This window comes from Juglans microcarpa x Juglans regia, chromosome 5S, assembly GCF_004785595.1.
Source record: "Juglans microcarpa x Juglans regia isolate MS1-56 chromosome 5S, Jm3101_v1.0, whole genome shotgun sequence".
Taxonomy (NCBI): domain Eukaryota; kingdom Viridiplantae; phylum Streptophyta; class Magnoliopsida; order Fagales; family Juglandaceae; genus Juglans; species Juglans microcarpa x Juglans regia.
Window position 1 is genome coordinate 26,565,503 of NC_054603.1, and position 27,906 is coordinate 26,593,408.

At 38.2% G+C, this 27,906-nt stretch overlaps 2 protein-coding genes across 2 annotated transcripts; one reads left to right on the plus strand and one right to left on the minus strand.

Annotated features, from left to right (window-relative positions):
• The first annotated feature begins 366 nt into the window (after nucleotides 1-366).
• On the plus strand, nucleotides 367-20,812 carry LOC121267594 (probable E3 ubiquitin-protein ligase LOG2). Its single transcript, XM_041171541.1, has 3 exons — nucleotides 367-1,342; nucleotides 19,407-19,902; nucleotides 20,487-20,812. The coding sequence occupies exons 1-3, from the start codon at nucleotides 849-851 to the stop codon at nucleotides 20,601-20,603; spliced, it is 1,107 nt and encodes a 368-aa protein (XP_041027475.1). The 5' UTR covers nucleotides 367-848; the 3' UTR covers nucleotides 20,604-20,812.
• A 1,642-nt stretch (nucleotides 20,813-22,454) lies between these two features.
• LOC121267595 lies at nucleotides 22,455-24,583 on the minus strand. The gene is made up of 2 exons (XM_041171542.1): nucleotides 24,276-24,583; nucleotides 22,455-24,063 (listed from the first exon to the last, which is right to left on the minus strand). The coding sequence occupies exons 1-2, from the start codon at nucleotides 24,398-24,400 to the stop codon at nucleotides 22,707-22,709; spliced, it is 1,482 nt and encodes a 493-aa protein (XP_041027476.1). The 5' UTR covers nucleotides 24,401-24,583; the 3' UTR covers nucleotides 22,455-22,706.
• Between the last annotated feature and the right edge of the window lie 3,323 nt (nucleotides 24,584-27,906).

Genomic DNA, 27,906 nt, shown 5'->3' on the forward strand with positions numbered 1-27,906 from the left:
TGGTTTGCATGCTTCGAAATTATTCGAGAAAAAAATAAGGATAATATTAGGGATCCCGCTGGAGCATCCTGCTCCAATTTTTATTTTTTATTTTTTTTACGCAATGATTAAGAAAATAATGTTTAATAATATTGTGAATTTTCTTCTTTTTTTTTTAAATATTTAAAAGTGTTAAAAAATGATGTAAAAAAATATTTAAAAATAGTTTTTTTTTTAATGTTTTTCACATAATTTTTTAACACCTTTAAATATTTTAAAAAAAATTTATAATATTATTAAACAACATTTTCTTAATCACTAAAAAAAAAAAAAAAAAAAAAAAAGGTTTTAGCGTGATGCTCCATCGCTTTGGATCCCTATCATTTTCCGAAAGCAAACATCTACTAAATGCGTCCGAACTCGTGCACCGAGTCTGCGTCACTCATGAAACTGTTTTGGGTGGAGATTTGCGCAATTCCCATCACACCAACCATCATATAAAAGTTTCTGTTCCTCGGTCCTCCGTTCCTCCCCCTCGCCTCTCCTTTACGTCTATGTTCCTCTCCTTCCTCTTTATTTAGCTTTTTCCCCCTTTGCATTTTGTTTATCGCTTTAAACCTTCAGGTGGTGTTTGATTCCTTCCTCCCTTTCATTTCTTCCGTTTGCACAAACCCCCAAGTTTTTCCCGCAATAGTCACGGACAAAGCAGAAACGAAAGCACAATTCTCAACCATTGCATGCATACGTGCATCTCGTTATGACATGTGGATCCTCTTCGTTTCCATGAGATGAAGACAGGGTGGGAAGATTTCTAGGATTTCTCTCGGCGTGTTCTGTTTGGATCCTCGGGATTTGGGAACGAAAATTCCATGGGAAACATCTGGAGTAGCGGTGTGAACGGCCGTCGAAGGCAAGAGAGCCGTCGGAGCCACCAGCCCCCTCCTCCTGTGGTACCACCGCAGCCGGAAATCCCCGTCAATCGGTACGTAATCGCCGCCGCCACGCCCTATCATTCACAGTACCCTAACCCCAACAATACTCCCCATCCTTACAACCAGTATCCTGGCTATTATGTACCTCCACCGGCTATGCCGATGCCTCTACCTGCCTCCTACGACCATGGGCCTCATTCTAATCCCCATCTTCAAGTAGACCCGGCTCAGGCACACGCCAATTGGGTCGGCGGGAGGTACCCTTGTGGACCGGTCATGCCTCCTCCGGCGCTCCATATCGAGCACCAGAAGGCAGTTACTATAAGGAACGATGTTAATCTCAAGAAAGAGACTTTGAGGATCGAGCCGGACGAGGAAAACCCTGAGCATTTCCTCGTATGCTTCACATTCGATGCCACTGTTGCCGGCAGGTATATAGCTTTTTCTTGGTGATATTGAAATATTCCACCTTGCTCTTATGTGGTGTCTGAAATTTATTTTTTATTTTTAAACATAGTGTGGTGTCTGAAATTTATAGAAAGCATGAGGTTGTTGCATTATAGATTGTGATTCGTCTCTATAATATTTTGAAATATTTTTCAACCATTATTATTTGTTTGTTTAATGCGTTGCATTAGGATTCGCTGCTTAATTTTAATCATTTTTTTTTTATTGGCATCGAGTGTCCGAGAATAGCATCCTGACTAATTCCGAGGTGCACGGGCCCTCGGCAAGTGGGAAGATTATCTGGTAATAGTTTTAATCTATTACCCGGTCAGTCTGTGTGGGGAGATTATACTCTGCGGTTGGGGATTGGATTTCTATTTTATAACCTATAGTCTCAATTTTATGCATAAATATATAGTTTTCTGTTTATTTAATATTTTGAAGATCTAAATTAATTGATTTGATTCTATTTGTGGAAAAAAAAAATACTAATTTGATGCTTCGATGAATTAAATAAAGCGTTCTCTTGATGAAACAGAGATGGTATGGGCCCTTGCTATGTCTCTCCATGCAGAGATTTATGGATTTGTGAGTAGTTTGGAGAACTTTGTGATTTACCAGAATTAGGTGAGTCTGAGATTTTCTTTTTTCTGAAGCACTGTTGCTGAGGTTCCATTAAGAGATTCAGGGGGTTTGTCTGTTTTGAGAATCAAATGGTACCTAGAGTATAATTTCTCTGCAGGATTATTGGTGGAAGAGTGGATGGGCTGCATATTCTTTTAGAAATGATAAAACGATTACAGATGTGTGGATTGGCACTACGTTAGTTGCAATTTTGTGTTCTTATTTTAGTACATTGTCTGGAATGACCCTTAGTTTCTATGAGTATCCGTGGATCTAGAATGCAAAGTTTTTCCATTTCCTTAAAAAAACATTTAAATATGCCAATTGTAAATTTTCACTTGGACCAATTGGACAATTGAACCACTGGAAATTGGAATCTTGTAAGCGTCTCGCAGGGTCCTCTAACCATCTTTGACTCTATCAAACATAGTTGCATATAGAAACTAATTTTATGCGGATGAATCTGTCAATCTACATACATCAGTTATATCCTAATGTAATGTTTATGATTATGGTTATTATAATTACTACTTAACTGTTAATATTATTATTTTATAACAGGCTGCATTTATTTCTATATAGGGAAATTGAGAAGAAAACCCGTGTTTTCCAATACCAGAGTTTTCTTTCATATCATCCTCTATTAATTTTGGATTGAGATTCTTGACCAGTTTAATTTTTTTAAATATAAGTAATGGAAGATTTTATTGAAAAAGGTAAAAGACATAGCCCAAGTAGATAGGACATACTCATTCAAGCAAAACACCTAATTATAAATAGAAAAAGTTACAAGCAAATTATGAAAACTTAGCCATTAAAGTCTATAGCTACTCAAAGAAATAGAGTGATGAAGAAGAAAATCTTAAGATCATCATTTGTCTGCTCGTGGTCTTCAAAATTTATGTCATTCCTTTCACTCCAAATACACCACAACGGACAGATTTGGCACCATCTTCCTCAATCTCCAATTTGCTCAGTTTGCTAGAAGGTCTATTACCCTTCTAGGCATAACCCAAACCAACCCCACTCTACCAAAGAAGTCATTCCACAAAGCTCTGGCGATCTCGAAATGGACTAAAAGGTGGTTTACAGATTTCACACTCTTTATGCACTTACAACACCAGTCAGCCATAATGATAGGGCATTTTCTTAGGTTTTCCGTGGTGAGGATCTTCCCTAAGAAGGCTCTCTAGGCAAAAACAAAGCTACTCTTACAGGTGCCTTAGTCGTTCAAATAGCCCTTCAAGGAAAATTGTTACTATTTTGAGAAGTAAAGTCCTGATAGAAAGAACGAACAGTGTACGGCCTCTTTTTGGAAGGATCCAAAGGAAGTAAATACCTTCTAGATTGAACAAACGGCAAACTTCCTCTTCTTGGAAGAATTCAAAGGGTCTTATCTACACCTCCAAGACATGATCTAGTAGAGTGCTAGAGATTAAAATTTTTTTGTGACTGCATCAACTTCCTACGCTCTGAAAAAATTAATGTTACATTGAGGGGAGCCTCTGGAGAATTCCTATAGATCAACCACTAAAGCTTCCTGTACATGTGCAATACTATACACTTCTGCAAAAGTTTCCTTGAGGGCCCTATCTCAACCATAAATCATGCCAAAATTAATCCTAGAGTTATCACCTACCTCAAGTCTAACATGACTAGAAAAGACCACAAATCCTCTTCTAATGTTTTTCCCCAGCCTCACCACTTATGGTCCATGTACCTCATTAGAACAACACTCACCCCAAGCACAACCAAATTTGGATTCTAGGACTACTTCTACTGTGGTCTAGACAAAGTGAGGGTCTTTGATCTTATACACATGCAGGGATATATCAACACATCACACTACAACTTTCTACCAGGCCACCTTCTCATATTGATTATGCCACCACCATTTCCCTAGTATGGCTCAGTTGAACAACAAGTTTCGAACTCCTCTCCCCCAGACATTGGAGAGCACAGCTTATCCCAACTTACTAGATGGAATTTAAGTCTTCACCTATTCCATTCCATAAAAGGTCTTGTTGTAGCTTCTATATTCGTTCGACCATGCTAGTGGAGAGGGGAAACAAGGATAGGACATATGTGAGCAAATTGGATGGAGTATTCTTATCAAGGTAATCTTGTTACCTTTAGACAAATAAATCCTCTTCCAACTAAACTGTGCTTAATTTTCTCAATAGACCATCCCAAATAGACTTGTTCTAATAGTTAAGAGTGATTTCATTAAAAATAGAAGTGAAAAATAATTAAGAGAGAAAAAATTGGTTCAGAATCCCCACTCACTGGTAGCCCCTTGGCGAAGGCTAGATTTGGAGAGATTTTCATAGGTTGCGGACCACCCCATTCAGGGTGGGTCATCCACCTTGTGCCATTGCATCCAAAGGGGGGAAAGAACCTCTGCACAAGGGGATCAACCACCTCTTATAGGTCACCCCTGTATTCCCCACCCCCATGGTATTGCTGCACAGGGTGGGGGATCCACTTTGCATTGTGTGTATTTGGGTGCCGGGTAGGGGGGAGGCCCCCATTTGGCAGGGATTCCTCCAGTTTCTGCCTGTTCTAGCTCTTGGTGGGGTTTCCGCTCTTGTTAATCATATTCTTATTATTGATTTTTCTTTGCGTCTTTTACAATTTTCTATTGACTCAATGGACCTTCAATCAATTGTTAGTACAAGTCAGTAATTTCTGTTTAAAAATTATCAAATAAATTTAGCGAGAGGGAAATCTGGTCTTGAATCTAAGACGCTTTAAAACACATCTCGAATCTGCCAAAAATAATCGGGTATTAAACAGAAAACATGTGAAAGCATTGGGGAGTTAGTTCCATTTTATTTGTGAATTGCAAGATGTTGGCTATAGTGGTAGAAAATAAGGATAACATTTTAAGAACTATAGTTACTGCATGTCTCAAGTTTACTTTCTCATTTAATGTGTTTCCAACCCTTTTCCTCTGTGGTTGAAAGTAGCTCATCTGCTTTTATAATGAGGGAGGAGTTGGAGTTGAAGATTAGGTCGGTTTTCTTACAACTTTGTCCAGAGACACCTGGAGTAATGAGACTGCATTGGGTGAAGAAGGTTTAGAGAAGCTACAATAAAGTTTAAACAGGTAGAGAGCTGATTGAGATGGTTTAGTAATCTTTGATGGAAAGTTCAGGTGTCACATATGGGCCATTGAATTGATGAAAAGTCCCGATAAGGCTGCAGTGGGTTTGAACACTGGGAGAGTAATGAGAAACTTTTGGAATCACTACAATCATTGATACAATCATTTTGGAATCAATCTAATCATTGATCAAATCGTATCCAGTTGAAATTGTCAACAACAGAGAAGTCAGGAAGGCTTGAATGATGACAATGAGGACTGAGGAGTTTGCTTCTGTAGTTATTCATTTTAAGTAGTGAAGATTTGTGGTACTCGTTTTAATTATTGAAAAGCAATTGATGTTGCTCAGTTGGATGCTAAACATGTCTAAAGCAAATACAGAATGATCATATGAAATCTTAGGCTGTATTTTGGACTGTAGAAAGCAAAATATTGTTGTGGTGCATCAATGGTTCTATTCATCTTTCATTATTTTGTGGTTTATGTTGCTGCTTATCAAAACTGAAAGCAAAATATTGTTAGTCTAATTTATCCATCTGATGTTACCAAGCAGGATATTTTGCGATATTACCAAGTGGGATATTTTGCTTGCAGTTCTGTTTTTCTATGTCCAATCTACCGTTTCATCTGCTAGGAGGCATCACTTTTGTTTTTTCTGAAGCACTGTTGCTGAGGTTACATTAAGAGATTCAGGGGGTTTGTCTGTTTTGAGAATCAAATGGTACCTAGAGTATAATTTCTCTGCAGGATTTGTATTCTTTGGATACAATTTCAATGGAATTAGGCACACTGAAGAAGGAAGCTCTTTGTGCCATGTTCCCTAGGTTTGACTTAGCATGGACCAATCCTCCATATAGCTTTTCTTTTCCTGTATCCTTTATACAATCTAGTGTAAGGTTAATCAACTTCTATATCAGAGGTATGCTAAGACCTTTTATCCAGTTTTCTTTAGCATTAAACTTGTCGTATGTTTATTGGAAGATAGCTGAATGAGGAATCTGGTCTGCTGAAGGGGTTTAGTGAGGAGTGGAAAGATATTCTGTGACTATTATTGGTGGAAGAGTGGATGGGCTGCATATTCTTTTAGAAATGATAAAACGATTACAGATGTGTGGATTGACACTACGTTAGTTGCAATTTTGTGTTCTTATTTTAGTACATTGCCTGGAATGACCCTTAGTTTCTATGAGTATCCTTGGATCTAGAATGCAAAATTTTTCCATTTCCTTAAAAAACATTTAAATATGCCAATTGTAAATTTTCACTTGGACCAATTGGACAATTGAACCACTGGAAATTGGAATCTTAGTGTCTCGCAGGGTCCTATAACCATTTATGACTCTATCAAACATACTTGCATATAGAAACTAATTTTATGGGGATGAATCTGTCAATCTACATACATCAGTTATAATCCTAATGTAATGTTTATGATTATGGTTGTTATAATTACTACTTACTGTTAATATTATTATTTTATAACAGGCTGCATTTATTTCTGTATAGGGAAATTGAGAAGAAAACCCGTGTTTTCCAATACCAGAGTTTTCTTTCATATCATCCTCTATTAATTTTGGATTGAGATTCTTGACCAGTTTAATTTTTTTAAATATAAGTAATGGAAGATTTTATTGAAAAAGGTAAAAGACATAGCCCAAGTAGATAGGACATACTCATTCAAGCAAAACACCTAATTATAAATAGAAAAAGTTACAAGCAAATTATGAAAACTTAGCCATTAAAGTCTATAGCTACTCAAAGAAATAGAGTGATGAAGAAGAAAATCTTAAGATCATCCGTTGTCTGCTCGTGGTCTTCAAAATTTATGTTATTCCTTTCACTCCAAATACACCACAATGGACAGATTTGGCGCCATCTTCCACAATCTCCAATTTGCTCAGTTTGCTAGAAGGTCTATTACCTTCTAGGCATAACCCAAACCAACCCCACTCTACCAAAGAAGTCATTCCACAAAGCTTTGGCTATCTCGAAATGGAGTAAAAGGTGGTTTACAGATTTCACACTCTTTATGCACTTACAACACCAGTCAGCCATAAAGATAGGGCATTTTCGTAGGTTTTCCGTAGTGAGGATCTGTAACATACGGGTCTAAATTTAGGGTTAAAACTAGTATCTTACTTATTCAATTATCGGTATTTTAATTTCTTTATATTTATTTATCTATTTTAGATTTTATTTTTGTGGTAACAGATATATCGATTGAATGTTTCCTTTCCTTTTTAAAAGAAACTTCGAATATGCTATCCACTTAGTCCCCATGCTAGTTTCGGTTTCCAGAGTTTGAGCAACTCCAATCAAACCTTTCAAACTCTCTCAGAAACGGTATCCACGTGAGAATAAGTTCCTAAAATTTAGGCAATTTCAGAACTCAACCAATCTCTCCACGTCGTTTCCTCCCATTGCCTATAAAAAGACCCTCAAGCCTCTGTGATTCACACAGTGTTAAATCAAGAGAAACAACCCTCCCGCTTAAACCTTACCTCTGCCCAACCATCGTCGTCCACCCCGGGACGTCCGAGCCCTACCCACGGCGCCAGAAAATGCCGGCCAACTCAACCCCGTCGAAACCACCCCCTCAGGTAAGCCCCTGCCGCCGCGCGCCACCTCCCTCCCTTTCGGTTGTTTGAGTTTCAAACCCATATCTCTCTAAACTCTCGCTGTTTCTCTCTCTCTCCCTCTCTCGGTGTCGCACCACCATAGGGGCCCCCCAGTCTCGTCGCCGGTCGCTTTCAGCCACCTAGAGCCGCCGACGCACTCTGCTCTCCCTCGTGAGCATCGCGCGGCCTCTTTCTCCCGTAAGCCTCTGTTTCACGTCTGCTCCTTGTGTTTTATTTTCCTTTCTTTCTCGTTCTTTTCTTTTTTTTTCTTTCTTTTCTTTCTTTTCTTTCTTTTCCTTCCTTCTTCTTGTTTTATCCCGTGTGCTTCAGTTCCCAAAAAGCCTCTTTAATTCGGTAATTCCATGCATGCCTTGTGACCGTGAGGATGTAATTCCCTGAGCCTCGACTTCTTGGAGCCTTAAGTCAGTCAGATAGTATATTTCTCAGAAATACACTACCTTTACATGGGCTTTATCTAATTGAATAAATTCAGCATTTAGACACAAGTTTTATAAAAGATTTTTTAAAAAAAAAAAAAAAGAAAAGATTTCAAAGCATTTGTTGGAGTCTATTAGTAGTTAAATTTCTTATACGTATTTAATTACGTAGAGTATTACGACACGTTTTGCTAGGAAGTTATTAACGTCTAGAACCTCGTTTAGGTAACGCGCTACAAATTGGAAATCAGGAAGCAGCGCTAAGAGGTAAATAGTATGATCGTACAAATGCACGCGTACTGTGAATATGATTGTTCTTATTGTTATGTATACATATTATTGTTATGTATAAAAAAAATGTGATGTGCTTATGATTGCTAACTACGCTACACTAAGAGGCAAGTCAAGGTTAGTTACTTTACAATCTTGATGAAATATGAGATTATACTTGAGTGAATGAATTTATTGTTGATTGATTTAATGTTACTAAATTCACATGAAAGACATGAAATGTTGAAGTTGTAGTTCAAAGTCAAGTATGCCATGTAATAGTCAGATTATGCAAGCCATGTCCAAGAAATGCTTAGATTGTACATATACCATGTTCGTGTAATACTTAAACCATGTATGCCTTGGATCGTCTTAGAACCTTCATAGCATGTTATGTAATATCACGTTACACCATGCCATGCTAAAGTATACAAGAGTATGCCATGCTAAATCATACGAGAATATGCCATGTACAAAGATATGCCATGCTAAATCATACAAGAATATGTCATGTACAAGAATATGCCATGCCATGTCATGTTACGCTATACCATGTACAAGATTATGCCATGTTAGAGATGTTCATGAAGCAAATCCCATGCATTAAGAAAGATAAGAAATGTAACGGTACCACGGACTCAAGCGTGGTTAACCACAAGTTTAGTGAAACACGGACTCAAGCGTGTTTCACTTCATGATATGCAAGTTTAGTGAAACACGGACTCAAGCGTGTTTCACTCCATGTTATGCAAGTTAGGTGAAACACGGACTCAAGCGTGTTTCACTCCATGTTATGCAAGTTAGGTGAAACACGGACTCTAAGCGTGTTTCACTCCATGTTATGCAAGTTAGGTGAAACACGGACTCAAGCGTGTTTCACTCCATGTTATGCAAGTTAAGTGAAACACGGACTCAAGCGTGTTTCCCTCCATGTTATGCAAGTTAAGTGAAACACGGACTCAAGCGTGTTTCACTCCATGTTAATACAAGATAACTTGGACGTTATGCATTCACAATGACATGTTTTGATTATATATGCTCCCGCTTATGTTAATAATGAAAATGTATGCCATGTAAATCTGTGACGATATATGTATGTAAAGTCTTCCAGAAAATCATGTTACGTATTTGATTGAAATCCATGAAGTTGTGTGCATGTTCGTAAGGGCATCCTAGAGATGAATTGTATGTTAGGCAAGGACCATATTTTTACGATACGACGTACTACTTACTGAGTATTCAACTCATTATTTTTGTGTGTTTCTTGTTTCTTCCATGTCTGATTCTCGCAGATGATGTCTATGATGATGAAGAGCGGAATGGCCAGGAGTAGATCTAGTACCAAGACTTAGGGCTGAATAAGTGATTTTATCACCAGAATTAGATTTCTTTTAGGTCATGCATAGGATTAGTTATGTTTCGTTATATTTCGTTCAGTTTCCAAAACAATCATGTTCAGTTCAGTTTTAATGTTTTGATGAATTTCAATAAATGAGGTAATTCAGGATATGAATCTCTCTACCGGGCATTATGTTTTAAATGTTGGTAATATCTCTATCCTAAGGGAATGGGGTGTTACAATTGGTATCAGAGCCAGGTTAAGAGATTCTGTAGACTTTAGGAGATATGATTCTAGTATAGAAAATACCTAGGATGACTCTTGGCCAGCTCGAAGTTCAAAAGAAGTTATCTACTATCATGATTGATGTTGTTGGTTTGTTTTGCTTGATTGAATGATTAAATTATTACTTGCTTATTGAATGATTGAATTATTACTTGCTTATTGAATGATTGGTGTTGTTAGATCATGGCACCGGCTAGGCGTAACGTGCAACCTGAAGGTTCCTCGGAACCTCCACCTAATGAACCAGAGGTGATAGCTGCTGCTGCTACCAGACTTCTCCGGTATTTTGTTGACGAAGAAGGCTTGGTAGCCAAGAATCCTAGGGGCGGTTGTACCCTAAACCAGTTTACACAGCAGCATCCTCCGACTTTTGACGGTAGAGCAGAAGCACTTGATGCAGAAAGCTGGATCAAAAGAATTGAGAAGATTTTCAGGGCTCTGTTTTGTACGGATGAACAGAAAGTGGAGTTTGCCACTTATATGCTGGCAGATGAAGCTGATGAATGGTGGACCTCCACAAGGGAACTTCTACTGCTCGAACTTAATGATGGGGTATCCATTACTTGGGACCGTTTCAAACGAGCATTCCTAGATCGATATTTTTCCCCCGCACTCCGTGAAGCAAAAGCTAGGCAGTTTCTCGACCTAGTGCAGGGAACCATGACGGTGGAACGTTATACCGCGACATTTGTGGCATTATCGCGGTTTGCTAGTTATCTAGTTCCAGACGAGGAAAAGAAATGTGAAAAATTTGAAAGGGGCTTGCAACCGAGAATTCGTAGTCGCCTGATACCCTTGAGGATCCGTAATTTCACCGACTTGGTCACACGAGCTACCCTGGTTGAAGAAGACATGAGAGCAAATGCAGAACTTTTCAACCAGAGAAAGCGCCAACAATCCCTACCTGAGCCCAATAGAAACAAGAAGCCTACTCCCAGCTACCAGCCACGTTTACCTCAGAGCCTTGCGACGAATCCAGTCTGCCAGACCTGCGGGAAGAGGCATCAGGGAAATTGCCTAGTAGGCCAGAATGCCTGCTTCAAATGTGGGCAACCAAACCATATGGCCCGAGACTGCCCAAGGAACGCGCCGCCTCCAGCTGCAAAGAATGGTCAGCGGTCTACCGCACCAGCTAGAGTGTTTGCCCTTACCCCAGGGGACGCAGAGACGGCTAGTGATGTGGTTACAGGTACCATTCTATTATTCTCCCGTTATGCTACCATTCTATTCGACTCGGGTGCCACACACTCTTTTATAGCACGTACCTTTGTTTGTTGGAATGAAAGAGTACCAGAGAGTCTTGAGTGTGCACTGTCTGTTGCAACACCTACTGGTGAACATATAGTTTGTGATACCATGCTTAGGAACTGTCCCATAAAAATTAATGGGAGACTTCTCCCAGCAGACTTAGTGATTTTTGAGATGCTGGGATTTGACATAATCTTGGGAATGGATTGGTTGTCTCGAAACCACGCTTGTGTTGATTGTTTTAAAAAGGAAGTGGTTTTCAAACCCCCGGGCGAGGAGGAATTCAGATTTTGTGCAGGGAGAGGAGTTGCCCCACCTCTATTAATATCAGCCTTGCAAGCAACGAAGTTACTAAGACAAGGAGGGTCAGGATTCCTGGTTAGTCTAGTAGCACCACCTGCTGAGGGACCGAAGCTTGAAGATATCCCTATAGTCAAGGAATTTCCGGATGTGTTTCCAGAGGACCTTCCAGGGATGCCTCCGGATCGAGAGGTTAACTTTTCAATCGATATCCTACCAGGAACGGCACCTATATCAAAGGCACCATATCGGATGGCTCCAGTCGAGTTGAAGGAGCTTAAAGGACAATTACAAGAGTTGTTGGAGAAGGGTTATATTCGCCCTAGCGTATCACCATGGGGCGCACCGGTCCTGTTTGTGAAAAAGAAAGATGGTTCTATGCGACTCTGTATTGACTACCGAGAATTAAACCGGGTGACTATTAAAAACAAGTACCCACTACCCAGGATTGACGATCTTTTTGACCAGTTGCAGGGGCCCAAGTTTTCTCCAAGATTGATCTGCGATCGGGCTATCACCAACTTAAGATTAAGCCGGAAGATATTTCGAAGACGGCGTTTAGAACGCGCTATGGGCACTATGAGTTTTTAGTCATGCCATTCGGTTTGACGAACGCTCCCGCCGCCTTCATGGGCATGATGAACAAAGTGTTCCGGGAGTATGTCGATCAGTTTGTTGTAGTCTTCATCGACGACATTCTTATATACTCCAAAAGCCAAGCAGACCATGAGTACCACTTAAAAGTTGTGTTGCAGATCTTAAGAAAGGAGCAGTTGTTTGCGAAATTCAAGAAGTGTGATTTCTGGTTGCAAGAGATTACCTTCTTGGGTCATGTTGTGTCAAAAGAAGGAATTGCAGTAGATCCGTCGAAAGTTGAAGCGGTTGTGAAATGGGCCAAGCCAACCAATGTGAGTGAAGTCAGAAGCTTCTTAGGACTGGCAGGATATTATAGGAGGTTTGTTGAGGGGTTCTCCAGTATTGCAGCACCGATGACTAAGCTGACTAGGAAAAATGAGAAGTTTTTGTGGACAGAAGACTGTGAAAGAAGCTTTCAAGAGTTGAAGAAAAGATTAGTGACAGCTCCTGTACTCACGGTTCCCTCAGGCAATACAGGATTTGTTATTTACAGCGATGCCTCCCTCCAGGGATTGGGTTGTGTCTTGATGCAGCATGGGAAGGTTATCGCTTATGCCTCAAGACAACTCAAAAGTTACGAAGAGAATTATCCGACACATGATTTGGAACTTGCAGCAGTGGTGTTCGCCTTAAAGTTATGGAGACACTACCTCTATGGGGAGAAGTGCGAGATTTATACAGACCATAAGAGCCTAAAGTATTTCTTTACTCAAAGGGACTTGAATATGAGACAACGCAGATGGTTAGAACTTTTGAAAGATTACGACTGCAACATCAACTACCATCCGGGTAAAGCTAATGTAGTGGCAGATGCTCTAAGCCGGAAGTCCTCCTCCGGTACCCTTGCTACTATGTATACCCCACAGAAGCATATTTTATTAGATATGGAACGGGCAGGGATAGAGATGGTTATGGATTCACAAGCACGGTTGAGTAGTTTGACTTTGGGATCAACGCTGATGGACCAAATAAAGGCTGCCCAATCTACTGATTCAGACTTAGCGAAGATCAGAGGAGAAGTCCAAGAAGGAAGAAGGCCCGAATTTACTATATCCGGGGATGGCACCTTAAGGCTCAAGGGAAGAGTATGCATTCCAAATGTTAAGGAAATCAGAGATGTAATCTTGAGAGAGGCTCACCGCTCACTCTACACTGTTCACCCAGGTAGTACTAAGATGTATAGAGATTTGAAGCAACAGTTCTGGTGGAGCGGTATGAAGCGCGAGATAGCCAGCTATGTGGCTCAGTGTTTAACTTGCCAGCAAGTCAAGGCAGAACATCAGAGGCCTTCCGGACTTTTACACCCGCTCCCTATACCGGTTTGGACATGGGACGAAATTGGTATGGATTTTGTGTCGGGTTTTCCTAAGGCACCAGGTGGACAGGATGCAGCTTGGGTAATTGTCGATAGGTTGTCAAAGACAGCTCACTTCATTCCGATTCAGATGACGTACTCTACAGACAGATTAGCGGAACTGTATGTACGCGAAATCGTTAGATTGCACGGAATTCCCTCTAAGATTGTGTCGGACAGGGACACTCGTTTCACTTCGACTTTTTGGAGGAGTGTACAGAAAGAGTTAGGGACAGTTGACTTATAGTACAGCCTTCCACCCTCAAACTGATGGACAGTCAGAAAGGACAATACAGATATTGGAGGATATGCTTAGAGCCTGCATGTTAGACTTCAAGAGTAGCTGGATTAAATACTTACCCTTGATAGAATTTGCGTACAATAATAGTTACCAGGAGAGCATTCAGGCTGCACCATATGAAGTTCTTTACGGCCGCAAGTGCCGGTCACCTCTCTATTGGGACGAAGTGGGAGAACGTAGAACCTTGGGTCAGGAGGTTATCCAAGATATGCATGAGAAAATAGCAGTTATCCGGAAGAAACTTGCCATTGCACAAGAGCGACAGAAAAAGTATGCGAATCAGAGACGGCGAGACTTGCAATTTGAGGAAGGAAGCAAAGTATTCTTGAAAGTGGCACCAATGAAGGGAATCATGCGATTCGGTAAGAAAGGCAAGCTAAGTCCAAGATATTTAGGTCCTTTCGAGATACTAGAAAGGATCGGAGCTGCAGCTTACAGGTTAGCCCTTCCACCTCAGTTATCGGCTATTCACGATGTTTTCCATGTCTCTTTGCTTCGAGAGTATGTTCCAGACCCCACACATGTACTTGAGTACGAGCCTCTTCAAGTTCGCGAGGATCTGACTTATGAGGAATTTCCAATCGGGGTTCTTGCACAAAAAGCTCAAGCACTCCGCAAGAAGACCATTCCGATGGTCAAAGTACTTTGGAGCAACCACACGGAAAAAGAGGCCACCTGGGAGCTAGAAGAGGACATGAGGATCAAATATCCTTATTTATTCGACTAAGGTACGTTATCTCGAGGACGAGATTTCTTTTAAGGAGGGGAGATTGTAACATACGGGTCTAAATTTAGGGTTAAAACTAGTATCTTACTTATTCAATTATCGGTATTTTAATTTCTTTATATTTATTTATCTATTTTAGATTTTATTTTTGTGGTAACAGATATATCGATTGAATGTTTCCTTTCCTTTTTAAAAGAAACTTCGAATATGCTATCCACTTAGTCCCCATGCTAGTTTCGGTTTCCAGAGTTTGAGCAACTCCAATCAAACCTTTCAAACTCTCTCAGAAACGGTATCCACGTGAGAATAAGTTCCTAAAATTTAGGCAATTTCAGAACTCAACCAATCTCTCCACGTCGCTTCCTCCCATTGCCTATAAAAAGACCCTCAAGCCTCTGTGATTCACACAGTGTTAAATCAAGAGAAACAACCCTCCCGCTTAAACCTTACCTCTGCCCAACCATCGTCGTCCACCCCGGGACGTCCGAGCCCTACCCACGGCGCCAGAAAACGCCGGCCAACTCAACCCCGTCGAAACCACCCCCTCAGGTAAGCCCCTGCCGCCGCGCGCCACCTCCCTCCCTTTCGGTTGTTTGAGTTTCAAACCCATATCTCTCTAAACTCTCGCTGTTTCTCTCTCTCTCCCTCTCTCGGTGTCGCACCACCATAGGGGCCCCCCAGTCTCGTCGCCGGTCGCTTTCAGCCACCTAGAGCCGCCGACGCACTCTGCTCTCCCTCGTGAGCATCGCGCGGCCTCTTTCTCCCGTAAGCCTCTGTTTCACGTCTGCTCCTTGTGTTTTATTTTCCTTTCTTTCTCGTTCTTTTCTTTTTTTTTCTTTCTTTTCTTTCTTTTCTTTCTTTTCCTTCCTTCTTCTTGTTTTATCCCGTGTGCTTCAGTTCCCAAAAAGCCTCTTTAATTCGGTAATTCCATGCATGCCTTGTAATGCTGAATTTATTCAATTAGATAAAGCCCATGTAAAGGTAGTGTATTTCTGAGAAATATACTATCTGACTGACCGTGAGGATGTAATTCCCTGAGCCTCGACTTCTTGGAGCCTTAAGTCAGTCAGATAGTATATTTCTCAGAAATACACTACCTTTACATGGGCTTTATCTAATTGAATAAATTCAGCATTTAGACACAAGTTTTATAAAAGATTTTTTAAAAAAAAAAAAAAAGAAAAGATTTCAAAGCATTTGTTGGAGTCTATTAGTAGTTAAATTTCTTATACGTATTTAATTACGTAGAGTATTACGACACGTTTTGCTAGGAAGTTATTAACGTCTAGAACCTCGTTTAGGTAACGCGCTACAAATTGGAAATCAGGAAGCAGCGCTAAGAGGTAAATAGTATGATCGTACAAATGCACGCGTACTGTGAATATGATTGTTCTTATTGTTATGTATACATATTATTGTTATGTATAAAAAAAATGTGATGTGCTTATGATTGCTAACTACGCTACACTAAGAGGCAAGTCAAGGTTAGTTACTTTACAATCTTGATGAAATATGAGATTATACTTGAGTGAATGAATTTATTGTTGATTGATTTAATGTTACTAAATTCACATGAAAGACATGAAATGTTGAAGTTGTAGTTCAAAGTCAAGTATGCCATGTAATAGTCAGATTATGCAAGCCATGTCCAAGAAATGCTTAGATTGTACATATACCATGTTCGTGTAATACTTAAACCATGTATGCCTTGGATCGTCTTAGAACCTTCATAGCATGTTATGTAATATCACGTTACACCATGCCATGCTAAAGTATACAAGAGTATGCCATGCTAAATCATACGAGAATATGCCATGTACAAAGATATGCCATGCTAAATCATACAAGAATATGTCATGTACAAGAATATGCCATGCCATGTCATGTTACGCTATACCATGTACAAGATTATGCCATGTTAGAGATGTTCATGAAGCAAATCCCATGCATTAAGAAAGATAAGAAATGTAACGGTACCACGGACTCAAGCGTGGTTAACCACAAGTTTAGTGAAACACGGACTCAAGCGTGTTTCACTTCATGATATGCAAGTTTAGTGAAACACGGACTCAAGCGTGTTTCACTCCATGTTATGCAAGTTAGGTGAAACACGGACTCAAGCGTGTTTCACTCCATGTTATGCAAGTTAGGTGAAACACGGACTCTAAGCGTGTTTCACTCCATGTTATGCAAGTTAGGTGAAACACGGACTCAAGCGTGTTTCCCTCCATGTTATGCAAGTTAAGTGAAACACGGACTCAAGCGTGTTTCACTCCATGTTAATACAAGATAACTTGGACGTTATGCATTCACAATGACATGTTTTGATTATATATGCTCCCGCTTATGTTAATAATGAAAATGTATGCCATGTAAATCTGTGACGATATATGTATGTAAAGTCTTCCAGAAAATCATGTTACGTATTTGATTGAAATCCATGAAGTTGTGTGCATGTTCGTAAGGGCATCCTAGAGATGAATTGTATGTTAGGCAAGGACCATATTTTTACGATACGACGTACTACTTACTGAGTATTCAACTCATTATTTTTGTGTGTTTCTTGTTTCTTCCATGTCTGATTCTCGCAGATGATGTCTATGATGATGAAGAGCGGAATGGCCAGGAGTAGATCTAGTACCAAGACTTAGGGCTGAATAAGTGATTTTATCACCAGAATTAGATTTCTTTTAGGTCATGCATAGGATTAGTTATGTTTCGTTATATTTCGTTCAGTTTCCAAAACAATCATGTTCAGTTCAGTTTTAATGTTTTGATGAATTTCAATAAATGAGGTAATTCAGGATATGAATCTCTCTACCGGGCATTATGTTTTAAATGTTGGTAATATCTCTATCCTAAGGGAATGGGGTGTTACAGGATCTTCCCTAAGAAGGCTTTCTAGGCAAAAACAAAGCTACTCTTACAGGTGCCTTAGTCGTTCAAATACCCCTTAAGGAAAATTGTTACTATTCTGAGAAGTAAAGTCCTGATAGAAAGAACGAACAGTGAACGGCCTTCTTTTGGAAGGATCCAAAGGAAGTAAATACCTACTAGAATGAACGAACGGCAAACTTCCTCTTCTTGGAAGGATTCAAAGGGTCTTATCTACACCTCCAAGACATGATCTAGTAGAGTACTAGAGATTAAAAGTTTTTTGTGACTGCATCAACTTCCTATGCTCTGAAAAAATTAATGTTACATTGAGGGGAGCCTTTGGAGGATTCCTATAGATCAACCACTAAAGCTTCCTGTACACATGCAATATACTATACATGAATTTGCATTCCTATAGAAAATTGTACACGTGGGGGATCCACTTTGCATTGTGTGTATTTGGGGGCCGGGTAGGGGGGAGCCTCCATTTGGCTGGGATTCCTCCAGTTTCTGCCTGTTCTAGCTCTTGGTGGGGTTTCCGCTCTTGTTATTCGTATTCTTATTATTGATTTTTCTTTGCGTCTCTTACAATTTTCTATTGACTCAATGGACATTCAATCAATTGCTAGTACAAGTCAGTAATTTCTGTTTAAAAATTATCAAATAAATTTACCGAGAAGGAAATCTGGTCTTGAGTCTAAGACGCTTTAAAACACATCTCGAATCTGCCAAAAATAAACGGGTATTAAACAGAAAACATGTGAAAGCATGGGGGAGTTAGTTCCATTTTATTTGTGCATCACAAGATGTTGGCTAAGGATAACATTTTAAGAACTATAGTTACTGCATGTCTCAAGTTTACTTTCTCATTTAATGTGTTTCCAACCCTATTCCTCTATGGTTGAAAGTAGCTCATCTGCTTTTATAATGAGGGAGGAGCTGGAGTTAAAGATTAGGTCGGTTTTCTTACAACTTTGTCCAGAGACACCTGGAGTAATGAGACTGCATTGGGTGAAGAAGGTTTAGAGAAGCTACAATAAAGTTTAAACAGGTAGAGAGCTGATTGAGATGGTTTAGTAATCTTTGATGGAAAGTTCAGGTGTCACATGGGCCATTGAATTGATGAAAAGTCCCGATAAGGCTGCAGTGGGTTTGAACACAGGGAGAGTAATGAGAAACTTTTGGAATCAATCTAATCATTGATCAAATCTTATTTCCAATTGAAATTGTCAACAACAGAGAAGTCAGGAAGGCTTGAATGATGACAGTGAGGACTGAGGAGTTTGCCTCTGTAGTTATTCATTTTTTGTAGTGAAGATTTGTGGTACTTGTTTTAATTATTGAAAAGCAATTGATGTTGCTCAGTTGGATGCTAAACATGTCTAAAGCAAATACAAAATGATCATATGAAGATCTTAGGCTGTATTTTGGACTGTAGAAAGCAAAATATTGTTGTGGTGCATCAATGGTTCTATTCATCTTTCATTATTTTGTGGTTTATGTTGCTGCTTATCAAAACTGAAAGCAAAATATTGTTAGTCTAATTTATCCATCTGATATTACCAAGCAGGATATTTTGCGATATTACCAAGTGGGATATTTTGCTTGCAGTTCTGTTTTTCTATGTCCAATCTACCGTTTCATCTGCTAGGAGGCATCACTTGTGTTGTGTGTGTGTGTGTGTGTGTGTGTGTGTGTGTGTGTGTGTGTGTATTATCTTCTTTGTTATGGGCATTTTTTTTATTTATAACCAGACTCTTAATTTTTGGTTTGTCAAATTTATTGGGATCTTCAAATGTTGTCTTTGTTTGTTATAGGGGTTTCCACATTCCAGATCTTTATTATTATTATTTTTATTATTATTATTATTTTTTGTTTTTCTTAAATCATTGTTGTCTTTAAATTTTCATTGGCTTTGCTCTACAGCATTAGCATTATCTTCTTTGCAAAAGAAAGTGAGGACTGCAACCTGACACCAATGAAGGAAAACCTAATTGCACCTGTGACAGTACATTTCCAACAAGGTCTGGGTCAGAAGTTCAGGCAGCCCTCTGGAACTGGAATTAACTTCTCAATATTTGAGGAGACAGACATTCTGAAAGTGGGTGACATGAACATCTATCCTTTGGCAGTTAAAGCAGAGGCAACCTCAGTTAACAAGAATGGTACAGATGGAAACGCAATACCTCCAACTACCAACTCCCAGATAACTCACGCAGTGCTTGAAAAGGAAAAAGGTGAATACCAGGTGAGGGTGGTGAAGCAGATCCTTTGGGTCAATGGAATGAGGTATGAGCTGCAGGAGATATATGGTATTGGGAATTCCGTTGAGGGTGACTTGGATGGGAATGACCCAGGAAAAGAATGTGTAATCTGCCTGTCGGAGCTGCGGGACACAACTGTTCTACCTTGCCGCCATATGGTAATTAGCCTCTTGTTATTTTATCTGAATCTGTGATTAGATTATCGCTGCAGTAGAAATTTAGAATCAAGCTGCCCATATTAGTTCCAACTTCCTTGTACACAGGTTGCAAATTCCAGCTAATCATGGCACCTTATATTTGGCTGCTTGTGTTTTTGGTCATTTTAAGTTTGGGGGCTGTTCTAGAAAGTCAACTATCTAAACCTTCCCTACTAAACCACCCACACCAGAAATAAATGAATAAATAAAAGAACAAGGAAACAAAAATGTTGTGCAGGAATTGATTTCGACCCTTGTTTGCTGTAAGTTGTTTGCCATGTCTCGCAATTGCATGTCTTGATTCCATCTCAAAATTTTTTACCATATATGTATATATATTGTGAACTGCTGATTTCTTGGTTACCAATGCAATTGCGTGAATTTGGCTCATAATGTTACCAAGGTAAATATGAGTGAATGGGCTACAATACTAGGTGCATCCATTCTATCGCTGTCTGTTGTTCATTTGCAAAGCATGAACCTACAGAGTTACTTAATAGCATGGTCTTGATGTAATATTGGTTGGGTCTCTTTCCATGTGGCAGTGTATGTGCAGTGGATGTGCAAAGGTTTTGAGGTTGCAGACAAACCGGTGCCCGATATGCAGACAACCAGTTGAGAGGCTTTTGGAAATAAAGGTCAACAATGGATTTGATGAATGAAAGGTATTCCGCCACTACAATACTGTATATAACCTTCTTTTTTTGTCTTCTGCATATTTTCTGTTGTAATAACCTGGAAAGAACGTATATTTGATTAGTTTCTGGTAGTGATATGCTGGCATTACATTTCGTCTGGCTTGGATTAGTGCTTTGTGGCAATTCCTTGGGAGGGATATAAAATACATGTTTGCTGCTCGTGTTCTATCGAACTTTGTCTTGTGAAGTTTATTTAGTAGTCACATTGTCTGCAGGTACGGTAGCATTTCGTGAGTCATTGGTAGGTCTGAAGTCTTTATAGAAAAAGAGAGGGAATAAATTGCATATTATTAGATACAATTATACAAATTGTGTCCATCCCCAATGCAAAATGGGATGAGTAGCTGCCGTTACAAACTCTAGTTGCTGTGTGATACGGCAATAAAAGCTACAAACATTTGATTTCTGGGGGAGATTTTGAGATCCTTGGGGAATGTGAAAAGAGATTAAGCATAGAAGTAGAAGAGCAATCCATGGCTTAGTTCAAAAAATGCATTAATCATGGGCCGGTTTGGATTTAGAGGTGACTACTATTTGCAAATTTTAACTTACAAATCTCATTACTATTTACAAACTCTCAACTCATCTTAACTCATCTCTGAATCCAAACAGGACCCAGTCATGGAACTGAAAGTGATCCAGGAGCGCATCCAATTTGTAGTATTTGATATGATGTAATTGTTTATGGAAACGATAAACTCATCATGTTTAACACAATTATGTTTTAAAATTGGGATATTTTTGTAAAATAACATCAATTTACAAAAGTATCGGCCCTTACTTCCTACCATCCCCGATGATAGAAGAAATATAAGCTAAAATGAGAGCTGGAAAGGCAGGAAGAAAGATTCTCATTTGTACTGGAGAGAAGGATGCAGGGCTAAGCTGATGAGCTAAACCGAGGGACAAAAGGCCCATTTCCTGTGCTGCTCGAGAATTTGTTAATCCTTTTGATCTTTTATCCTTGTGGCACTCTATTACCTAACTATTTGTTTTGGTGCTTTAGCCGGAGGACATCCTCGATTGACGAATATTTCCCTAAGAATGGATCTCTCATTTGGGCAAAAAGTATGTGAAAAAAAGATTCCAAATCAGGCTTTCCTCCCTTGAGTAGTAGAAATGCTTTCAGAAAGGAGGATATCCTGAATAAGCGCAAGCAGTCAGTAGTGTCTAAGAGTAATGAAGTTGGATCAAGAAGGCCGAAAGCCAGGCAGTAAGGCCCGGTTTAAATGCACAAAACTATCTCATCTTATTATTACAATTTTTTTAAACTCTCACATAAAGTACAATAAATAATTCAACTTTTTTAAATCTTAAAATAAAAATAATATTACAAAATTATATTATAATAATATTTTATTTAACATTCAATAAAATATCTTATCTCATTTAAATTGTGTAACCAAACGAGGCCTAAAGCTCCATTATCAACACCTCTTGTCTGTCCGCGAGTGATTTCTCGTACGTGAAATCATTACTTCGTGCCGCAAAAGACTTGAGGGGCCGTTGAAAATACTGTCCCTTAAACTTATTGTGAGATTAATGTGATTGAATCCTGCACGATCATGATTCATGACCTTTGCGGTACAAACCAACCGAAGGCTGCGAATCCTATTCAGGCTCTTCCAGGTAAAATCCATACCTTACCAAGTCTCAACATAAAGTTGGGCTTGGACCGTATTCACGATTTATTTACATATTCAAACAAATAAAAATTTTGAAGTTGTATATTTCGCAATTGTAGCCTAGCTTGAAAGCAGCTACAAGAATTATCGAAATGAGTTCGAATGAAATAATGAAGGTGAAGACACAAGAACGCACAACAAATTTCCTGATTAACTAGAAATGCATATGGTTGCCAACCACAAGGCAATTCGGATGTTCATACATCCTAACGACAGACTCGAACACTAGCATATGTGGTTGATTATTTAGCTTAAATGCCCAACCACAAGGCAATTGGATGTTCATACATCCTAAACAACAAACTCGAACAACATACAAAAACAGCAGAACTAGAATGAAGACGGTTCAAACAAAATACATGAAACCAAGATTTCACCATGCTTAGTCACCCCACCACTGATGGACAAAGACACCACGGCTTCTAAGGCCCTTGAAGAGGTCCATGCAGTCTCCCTTCAATGCACCTTCACCATCTCCTCCCTCTTCACAATGAAGGAACATCTCATCTACGAAGCATATTGCTCCACTTTCAAATAACTCCAACAAGAATTTCCTTTCCACCTTACCTGAGTTCATCTTTAGAACCACAAAATCTGCATATTGCACTGTTTCTTGAAACCAGGAAAGAAAATCAAACCCTTCATTTTGCAAAGGCGGATCAACATCTTCATCAGAACTAAGATCAGCTGAAGCCCTGTTTCCAGCCAAGCCAGGATGATATACAAAGGTGATACCAGGTTTTTTGACATAGGATAACAGCACTGAAGTGTTATGGTTAACAAAATAAACATTGAATGCTTTGCTATCAATAGGATAGGAGGGCAGGAACCAATTTATAATATTAGAGTGTAGATGCACCCTTGCCCCAATATCAATATAGACTAATCGCTTCCTATAACCAATATTCATAAGCTTGGGCAAATAAGAATACCAGTTCTCAAATCCCATTGATTTTTTTTCCACAAGGGGCTCAATTTGGTCCATGAAAGGCTTATTATTTGTCAAAGACAGGCAGTCAGAAGGAAGGCAATACTGCTTGAAATAACTGGCATTTTCGATTCTTTTCTTGAAGACAACCAGAGTAAAGTTGTGCACATAACCAACATGCACGACAGTGGAACTTTTCAGCAAGGATGAAACTGGGGTGGCAGACCTAATCAAGCCATTTGGGGCCGAACCACTAGCACCCACAAGCATGGCACCAATCCCACCTGGGCTAAGAACCCGCTCAATTTCGAGCACAAGCAATGCAGGGACAGAAACCAAGTCTACGTCCCTGGACAACACGAAATCAAATGAATTGTCCATGTAGTCAAGCTCATGAACAAACTGTTTCCGATTAAGCGAGAAAAAGCGGTGCCCATAAACACCGCAGGCATTGGAGAACCCCAGATCTCGCAATGCCAACACGGCAAAGGCCGGTCCATCTCCAACAAAGAGAGCTTTAGCATTATATTTCAATAAGTTCTTATCCACAAGCTCTCTAACCACATTAACGGTCAAATTCACATTTTCCTTGCAGTGCACCGATTGAAATGAGCCCCAAATGGGATTCAGGAGCTGGGTACGAAACCAATATGTGCCCGGACCCATACTCGCAATTGCGAAGCCCGGACTCGTGGCACAGACACTGGAGGCCACGGAAGCAAACGTTCCCAAATCGGAACAAGATAAAACGTACAGCATGGGAATGATCGAAATAGCTGAGGCGATTGCGAGAGATCGATAAAGCACGCGCCTCGCTATAGACCCATGAAGGATCTGAAATCTCACGGCCTTCAAATCCATGAGATGCGAGGAGTTTTAGATTGTCCCGATCCTTGAGTAAATCGAAGAGCAAGTCTTGAAGATGTGACAAAACTCAAGAGTAATAGAATGCAACTTTGAGAGGTAATAAGCCGAAATGAGATCGAGAGATCAATAGAGAGAGGCAATTAACGAGTGCAAAACCTGGAGGAGGTGTGATTCCCACCCACGAGGACACCCATTGATTTTTGGAACCCTAACCAGAGCCTCCTCGGAACCCTCGGCAGCATTGGCTCGAACCAGGTCTGACCCATCTCGAAACGAAGCATTAGCAAGAGAATTCTACATTACATCTACATTTAATCAATCACGTTATATTCTGTGCAATGGGGATTCGGCTGTGGAGTACTTTCAGAAACCTAAATTAAAGAACTGTTGGATAGAAAAATTGGGAACTAGAGTTCCATTCAGTGTTTCAGTTGAAAGTGAGAGTGAGCCTCGGGACTATATTATCGAAGTGGCTGTCGGTGGAGGGCACTGGTGACTGGGCAGTAGGCTGGAAAGTACTTTTGAGCTTGACTGTACACGTGTCATATTTTTGACGTAGGAGTCTCAATTATTTCTCGGCATTCCGACAGAAACCGCGTGGAGCCAACTGGGACGTCAGTAATTATATCAACTTGCTAATCATTATTCATGCACACTGTATATTACATTTTTTTTTTTTATATATATTCTTTCTTAAATAAATTAAAATCCTCTACTCATTATTTATATGCCATATATCTTATAAAAGAAAAAAATAATAAAAAATAATAAAAAAAATGTATCGCATAGATATGATAAATAAAATTTTTCATAACATATTTCTTTTTTATACATGACAGGAGAGATTTGATCTTTGATTTTCATAATAAGAAACTAAAGTGTTGCTAATTGATCCAAATGATCTGGCTAAATTTTTCATAATATATTATGTCAAATAGCGATGAATTGATATGTGAATAGAAGTAAAATAATTTGTAAATAATAATTAAATAATTTGAATCAAGATATCTTATAGAATTTTATAGAAGGAGAGAAAATTTTGAATAAAGATATTATAGAATTAAAATATTCTTAAAATATTATTTTTATTTTAAAATTTAAAAAAATTATTTTTTTTTTTCAAATTCGTGCTACACTGAGGATGTAGCCAGACAAAATGTCCCCTGATAAGACTAAATGCCTTTTTTTCATACACTTTTTTTTATATTCTTAAACATTTAAAAAAATTTAAAACATCATTAAAAGAAATATTTACTTAATCACTAAGTTAAAAAATAAAAAAGAAAAAGAAAAGGGTCTCAGTAGACATTTATCTTATTTTTTGTATTTTATTTAAAAATTTAAAAAAATTATAATAATTATATGAAAATTTAAAAATTTAAAATTATGTCGTATTTAGATGTTGAGATGAGATGGAATGAGATGAGAGTATCTTGCAATCTAAACGGAGCATTTTGTATTTGGATAAAGATTAAATGGAAAAGTTAAAAAGTTGAAATTTAAAGGTGTTTTATTTTTTAGATAATGACATGTTTACTACCTCCTACCACCCGTTCATTACTCAGTAGTGTATTTGAAAATCTTCTTTTTTTGTTATTTTATTTTAAGTATTTTTTTAACATCTTTAATCATAAGAAAAAATTAAAAAATATATATACAATTTTACTAGTAGTCACTTCCTTAACCATTAAAAAAAATAATAATAACAAAAGATTAAAAAAAAAATAAAGTGAGTAGTGAACGGGTGGTAGGAGATAGTAAGCCTATCATTATCTTTTATCCTTCGTTTTTTAGTGATGTTTGAAGAGGAAATTATAAAAAGTTTTGAGAATATATTAGAATATCTCATTACTCAAACAAGGCCTAAAAGTAGCATGAGAGTTGGAAAATTGTAACGTAAAACTAGTTCTTCCGGAGCTTAATATTATTTGTTTTAAATTTCTTAGAATGTACAAATGATGCTCAAGACACCATTTTATAGACATAGAAGGATAATTAATATGAAATTGTGATTAATAAATTAATAAGATACATTCATAAATTTAGGAATTCCAAGAATTTATACTTGAATAAAGTATAAACTAGAATTCTAAGAGGTGGCTAAATGGTCAACCACCAAATTCATGCATGTATTTATAACAATGTGCAAATTTTCTTTTACAACTTTTTTATAATCATGTTTTAAAATAAGAAAATTATAGACACCATACTACAATTCTACTTTCATCCCATTAAATATGATGTGACACATTTATCACTATTAAATAATCATTTATTACATGCTTCTTTATCATCTAATGGTGATGAATGTGTCACATACTACTTAGTATGATCAAAATAGAATAAGAGTATGGTGTATAGTATTACTCTATAAAATAATGATATTTAGGTAAAATAGAATTACTTTCATAAGCTATTTTACAAAAATGTTCATTTAAAATATAATTGTATAAATGATTGTATAATTTCTCGACACGTTTACATCATTAGGTACCATTAATACAAGTGACATCCGCCCTATTCCTAATAACCCAATATCCATCATTCTTCCTAACTTCCTATGAACCATCCATATCCATTTGAGTGTTGAAATAATTTCAGATCATATGAGTTGATCATGAATAATATTAGTGTTTTGTAGGTCTTATTAAGATGTGTTTGAATATATGAAACAGGTTGATATATGTGTTTAAATATATAAATCAAATTGAGATGATGTGTAACTTTTTATGATAAATTTAAAAAATTGTGAGTCTCCGCTAATAATTAGTTTGAGATAGTTGAGATGGGTTTGACAGTCAAACATACCAAAGTACTCTCAACGTATTCTTTTTTTTTTTTTTTTTTAACTTACATTGATTGAGTAAACCCAAGCAATTTTCTTTTTCTCCAAGCAATTTTCTTTTTCTCTCTTAAGTCTTGTTTTTACAGCATACTTTTTTGTATCTATATATAGTTTTATCATATGTCAATTCAATACATGTCATTCAAATTTCTTGAGGCATACGAGGATAAAACTTCTTATTATAATCTTCTAGGGTATTATTTATTTACATCTAACCCAATGGATTGTTTATCGAATAATTGCAACCCACAAGTAAGAATATTAGCACATTAATAACTTAAAAACTGTTTCAATGTGTAAAATGAACACTTTTTATGCAAAAAACAACCAATACATGCTAATATTATTTTATTTGACTTTTTATTTTTTCTCTCAATCTCAACCACAAGGACAAAGTTAGAATTGATCTTGTGGAACTGGAGTTCACACCAGTGTTTTAAATTTCGTATCGTACCGGCCGTCCGGCCGGTACAGGTACTATACCTGTTCCGTATCGGCCAAAATACCGGCCGGTACCGGTCGTACCAGCCTGAATTTCGGCCTGTGTTTTTTTTTTTTTTCTTTTCATTTTTTCAAACTACAAGCTTATTTTTTAACCCTCAATTCAGACTAGATTATTTATAATTTATAATTTATATATATATATGTATTTATATATAATTTATTTATATATAGACTATTATTTTAGAATATAATTTTTATATATATTTATATATATATAATTTATTCATATATCGACTATCCCGAAACGGTACCGGTACCGAAATATTTCGTTCCAGTGCCTTGACCGGTACGACGTCCGGTACGGTATTCAAAACATTGGTTCACACAGCCCCCCCCCCCCCCCCCCCCCCCCCCTCTCCCCTCCCCATTAGATCATTAATATTCAGTATTTAAGTTGGGTTTTGTATGGATTTTGTTTACTTCAATTGAGACATTAAA